Source organism: Propithecus coquereli, unplaced genomic scaffold (assembly GCF_000956105.1).
Source record: "Propithecus coquereli isolate 6110/MARCELLA unplaced genomic scaffold, Pcoq_1.0 Scaffold43, whole genome shotgun sequence".
Taxonomy (NCBI): domain Eukaryota; kingdom Metazoa; phylum Chordata; class Mammalia; order Primates; family Indriidae; genus Propithecus; species Propithecus coquereli.
Window position 1 is genome coordinate 9,303,135 of NW_012150063.1, and position 5,991 is coordinate 9,309,125.

The window sequence follows — 5,991 nt, forward strand, 5'->3', positions numbered from 1 at the left end:
TTGCTTTGGCTATACGAGGTCTTTTCTGGTTCCATACAAAGCGTAGAATTATTTTTTCCAGATCTGTGAAGAATGATAATGGGATTTTGAGCCACATTTTAAAATTTCTAACTTAAAAATCTTCTGGAGATACATAATTATCGGTATTCAAGAAATCTTGAACACCTCATATATGCCAAGCACTTTGTTAGACACTGGTGTTAATGCTGAAGTCCACTGCAATTATTATTTTGATTTGCTAATTGAAATTTAATATTTAGTCTAGGACATGAGGTACTATTTTCTTCTATGTAAGAGTATTTTTTAAAAAGAAAAAAATTAGGCCACATTTTAAAATTTCTAACTTAAAAATCTTCTGGAGATACATAATTATTGTTATTCAAGAAATCTTGAACACCTCATATATGCCAAGCACTTTGTTAGACACTGGTGTTTATGTTGAAGTCCACTGCAATTATTATTTTAATTTGCTAATTGAAATTTAATATTTAGTCTCTTACATTATTCTATTTAATAATCGTATGTCCATATATTAATTTGGGAGTAGGAAATCTGGTTTGGACCAGCTGTGGGAATGAAGTAGAAAAGAGACAGCACAGGCATTATTTGCTAAACAATTAACTTGTACAATTATTATTTTGATTTGCTAATTGAAATTTAATATTTAGTCTCTTATATTATTCTATTTAATAATCGTATGACCATATATTAATTTGGGAGTAGGAAATCTGGTTTGGACCAGCTGTGGGAATGAAGTAGAAAAGAGACCGCACAGGCATTATTTGCTAAACAATTAACTTGTACTTTTCTTATCTCTGTTTTTTGAGCCATATTTGAATAAAAGTATCACTAATGTGAACTTTATCCTCCTATCATAGACTACAAATGTTGGATCACTTTGCTGAATGTGTTAAACAAGCCAAAGGAGTCCGTCAGCAGGCTGTGCAGCTTAATATATTTACTGCTGTTCTTAGTGCACTAAAGGTATTTACTTTTAAAACATAATAAATATTCTGAAATAAGATTTTAGTTAATGTCTTCAATAAGCCAGGCATATCAAGATTATTATAATGTTTATATGTATATCACTTGATAACTGTGCTTTTTTTAGCTTAAATTACTAGAAATTTTAGGCTCATTGTAATTTTTTTTTTATTGTTGGGTTTTGGGGTTTTTTGTTTTGTTTTTTTTTGAGATGGGGTCTTGCAATGTTGCTCAGGCTGATCTCAAACTCCTGGGCTTAAGTGATCTTCCCACCTCAGCCTACTGAATAGCTGGGATTACAGACATGTGCCACTGTGCCTGGCTAGGCTCATTGTAATTACATAAGTGTTTTATATATTACTAATGTTAAAGTTCATGTTTAAATTTGAGCCTCAGTTTTCACAAGAATGAGTAGGTTCTTTCAGAATTTCTGAAGATGTCTTGACTAGTAAAATCTGATATTCTACTGAAAGTTAACTAAATAAAGTTTAAGTTTGATTTGTGATTTAGACTGTAAATCAAATGAGGTTGTGTTATATAGTTGAAAGAATGTTGTATTTAGAGATTGTGTTCTGGTTTAGGTACTAACTAGGTTTGTGTCTTTTGTAATTCCTTTAACATTTCTGAGCTACAATTTCTACACATATGAAGTGGAATACAGTAGTCCCCCTCTCCCAATCTATGGTTTTGCTTTCTGCAGTTTCAGTTAACCATGTTCACCCACAGTAAATAGTAAATGGAAATTTCCAGAAATGAACATAAGTTTTCAATTGTACACCACTCTGAGCAGTGTGATGAAATCTGATGCTGTCCTGCTCTGTCCTGCCCAGGATGTGAATCTTCCCTTTGTTCAGAGTATCCATGCTGTCTACACTACCTGCCTATTGGTTACTTAGTAGCCATCTGTCTCAGTTATCAGATTGGCTGTGCTGCATTGCAGTGCTCAAGTTCAAGTAACCCTCAATTTGCTTTATATTGGCCCCAAAGTGCAAGGGTAGTGATTCTGGCCATTCCGATATGCCAAAGAGAAGCCATAAAGTGCTTTTTGTAAGTGAAAAGGTAAAAGTGCTGTACTTAATAAGGAAAGAAAAAAAATCATATGCTGAAGTTGCTGAGATCTACAGAAAGATTGAATCTTCTATCTGTGAAATTGTGAAGAAAAGAGAAGAAATTTGTGTTAGTTTTGCTGTCACACCTCAGACTACTAATATGGCCACAATGTGTAAGAAGGGGTTAGTTAAGATGGTAAAGGCACTGAATTTGTGGGTGGAAGACATGAACAGAAATGTGTTCCGATTGACGGCAATTGGGTTCCATACTCACTGTGGTTTCAGGTATGTGAGGTAGGTCTTGGAATGTATCCCATGTGCATAAAGGGGGACTGCAATAACAAATAGTTTGCCTGTCTCACAGAGTTCGTGCATGATACGTTGCAGCCTCTTATAATGTATTTGAAAACTTTTTATATTATTAAGCTTTTTAAAATAAAATGGTAGCAAATATAAGTGTTTTAATGAATATGTCTTAAGTCATGTTTTGTAAGCATCAGAGAAAAGGAATATAGGTATTGATTATACAAATATAATATCATTTATATAACCATTAGTATATGCCTTATGTAGAGACTATCAACTAGTACTGACATCTGAGTTTTTAAAAAAAAGGAATGGGGGCTGGGCATGGTGGCCTACACCTGTAATCGCATCACCTTTGGAGGCCAACACAGGGGGATTGCTTCAGGCCAGAAGTTTGAGACCAGCCTAGGCAACATAACAAGACCTTATCTCTAGAAAAAATTAAAAAATTAGGTAGGTGTAGGCCAGGCACGGTGGCTCACACCTGTAATCCTAGCACTCTGGGAGGCCGAGACGGGAGGATCATTTGAGCTCAAGAGTTTGAGACCAGCCTGGGCAAGAGCGAGACCCCAAAAAAATAGAAAGAAATTAGCTGGACAACTAAAAATATATAGAAAAAATTAGCTGGGCATGGTGGCACATGCCTGTAGTCCCAGCTACTTGGGAGGCTGAGGCAGAAGGATTGCTTGAGCCCAGGAATTTGAGGTTGCTGTGAGCTAGGGTGACACCACAGCACTCTAGCCCTGGCAACACAGTAAGACTCTTGTCTCAAAAACAAACAAACAAAAAAAATTAGCCAGGTGTAGTGGCATATGCCTGTATTCTCAGCTACTTGGGAGGCTGAGACCAGAGGATCACTTGTGCCCAGGAGTTCAAGGTTACAGTGAGCTATGATTGTGCCACTGCACTCCAGCCGAGGCAACAGAGTGAGACTTGGTCTCTTAAAAATATAAAAAACTTAAAAAAAAAAAAAAGAAAGAATGGTAATGGGGTGGTCATGGTCACCTTCAGTGGTGGGAAGAATAGTGAACCAACTGTAATATTGCTGTACAGATTATGCTTCATAGATATGCTAATGCCTCTGCTATAGTTAACATTTTCCCCAGGCACCATGACTTGGATTTTTCATCTCAAGTAAGTAAATTAGGTTCCAAGACAGTAAGTGTAGTTGGAACATCATATAGTATGATGAACAAACTATTTTACCATTCAGTTACTGATTATTTTTACCTCACTTTGTCTTTAGATATATTGATTATACTCTTTAAAACATAATTATTAGGGGTGGTGGGGTTATTTGAAAAAAAAAAAGACATAATTATTATATCTTCTGTGGAATTTTTATGTAAATGAATCAAAGTTTCATACTCATCAGGCTTTTTCCTTCCGTAAAGTTAGAGTGATAAATTTCAACCAGTTAAATATAATGGTCGATTGAATAACACCGTGTCCTTTATGTATAAAAGCAACTTTTAAGTATGTCTTTGGATAGAGACACTCCCAGGGATTGGTGGTTTTAGGGCCAGACTATAACTATTTTACGTATCATATCATGTTCTGAAATCATATTTTGGGAAAGTGATTACTGTTAATTTAATAGGTACTGATTCTAGGTATCAGTATATACATGTGAAAGTTGGCTGAAGAAAATAATGTACAAAGATGTATGTATATTTACAAAGATTATAGCACATTTTTTCTTTCATTTAAAATGAATTTTGAATTGCCTTCATTTTAAAAAAAAAATAGGGCTTAGCTGAGAACAAAAGTACTTTGGGACCTGAGGAAGTTCGGAAATCTGCTCTGACACTGGTTATGGGCGCTCTTGACAACCCAAACCCTATCTTACGATGTGCAGCAGGGGAAGCTCTTGGAAGAATGGCTCAGGTGGTTGGAGAAGCAACTTTTATTGCTAGAATGGCCCAATATAGCTTTGACAAGTAAGTGGGTCTCTTTACTAATAAGTAAGTTTCTTATGTAGGGAATGATGTCTTTTAAATAATCAGTAATTATTAACTGGACTGTATGTTTTCCACATTAGTATTAATTATATAGCTTGTAACAATATTTTTAAATTTAATAGTTGATTAAATTTTAGAATCTGGGAAAGTTGTAATGTTAGATACTTTCAATGTGGAGAGGGTTTCTAATCTAGCTCTTGAAATATTACATAATGGAATCAAGAAGAATGTTAATAAGGACTTCTCTCAGTTATGTGTATTCATTTAAGAGATGCTTTGAAGTCATTTTCTCTTCTCTCTTCCCTTATCCCCCACTATTCTTTCTGTTAAATATTCACTTTTTGGAATGAGCCATTCTTTTTCTAAGTGCTATCAAGTGCTATCATATCTTAAATTATCACTGAGATGGGATAAAGTTAAGCATTGGGTTTTGAGGATTTCTTTGCATATTAATTATAAAGAGTGATCTAAGGGATCCAAATAAGAATGATTAAGATGATAAGATGAAGTTATCATTGACTGTCTGGTTTGTTAATCAAGTACTTAAGTAGAGAAGTTAAAAATCAAAAGTGGTCAAGAACTGACACTTGAGTTATGTAAATGATCATTCTCAGCTATGTTGCATTTTGAGTAGTAAATATACCAAACTGTATCATAATTGGTTAACAAAAGAGAGAGTGGGAAGCAATGGTTGTGAAGTAGTAGTTCTGAAGAACAAGTATTTTCTGAACCATTGCATATCTGAGAATAACTTTCCTTGTCTTCACACACAAATGGTAGTTTGATTATCAGTTAATGCCCCATTGTATTGTTTGACTCACTGAGGAAGATATGAGCAGACAGAAAATACCTAAAATATTCCCAGATACTTAATCTTCCGCAGGGTGATTTCTGCTATTTTCTAGCAATAGGTTATTAATAATTTTGCTCTTTCCAAATATTTTCCATTGATTCTGAAATCACCTTTTGTTAAAGATTTTTTGAAAGATAGAACCAGTCTTAGCTACCCATTTAATGGTTTATGCTCAGTTCATAACAAGTAAAATAGAAATGTATTTCTTTGGAAAGCTCTTGAATGGTTAAATTTTTTTTAGTTATAAGCAGTTTTAATTTATGTGTCCTCAATAGCTGTAGGAAATTGTACTTTGATGAAACACAAGGACATTTCATCTGTTTATACCTGTCTGGTTAATGGTTTGCAAGTATTATTAGTGCTTAGTTTCATTAGCTATTTCAAATACAGAATGAAGCAAATAATAAATAAAGGTAAAAGCAGAAATCAGTGAGAGAGAAAACAGAAAAACATTAGAGAAATTCAATGAAACCAAATGCTGGTTCTTTGAAAAGAGTCATAAAATTGATAAACCTTTCATCTGACTAAATAAGAAAAGAGACAGACACAAATTACCCATATCAGAAATGCAGGAGGGCGTATCACTGGAGATTTGGGAGACATTAAAAGGATAATAAGGAAATACTGTGAACATCCTTGTGCCAACACATTTGACAACTTAGATGAAATACACTAATTCTTTGAAATGCACAAACTGGCAGCGCTCACTCAAGAAATCAATAATCTGAATAGCTCTGAATCTACAAAGGAAATTGAATTTATCGTTTAAAATCTTCCTGGCTAGGCACAGTGGCTTACGCCTGAATCCTAGCACTTTGGGAGGGGGAAGCAGGAGGAT

At 34.5% G+C, this 5,991-nt stretch overlaps 1 protein-coding gene across 1 annotated transcript in view; it reads left to right on the top strand.

Annotated features, from left to right (window-relative positions):
- Window positions 1-5,991, top strand: part of HEATR5B (HEAT repeat containing 5B) — a 105,782-nt gene that overhangs the window by 32,969 nt on the left and 66,822 nt on the right. The window contains 2 exon segments of the mRNA XM_012653801.1: window positions 821-984; window positions 4,089-4,279. Of these exon segments, the coding sequence (XP_012509255.1) occupies window positions 821-984; window positions 4,089-4,279 (355 nt within the window).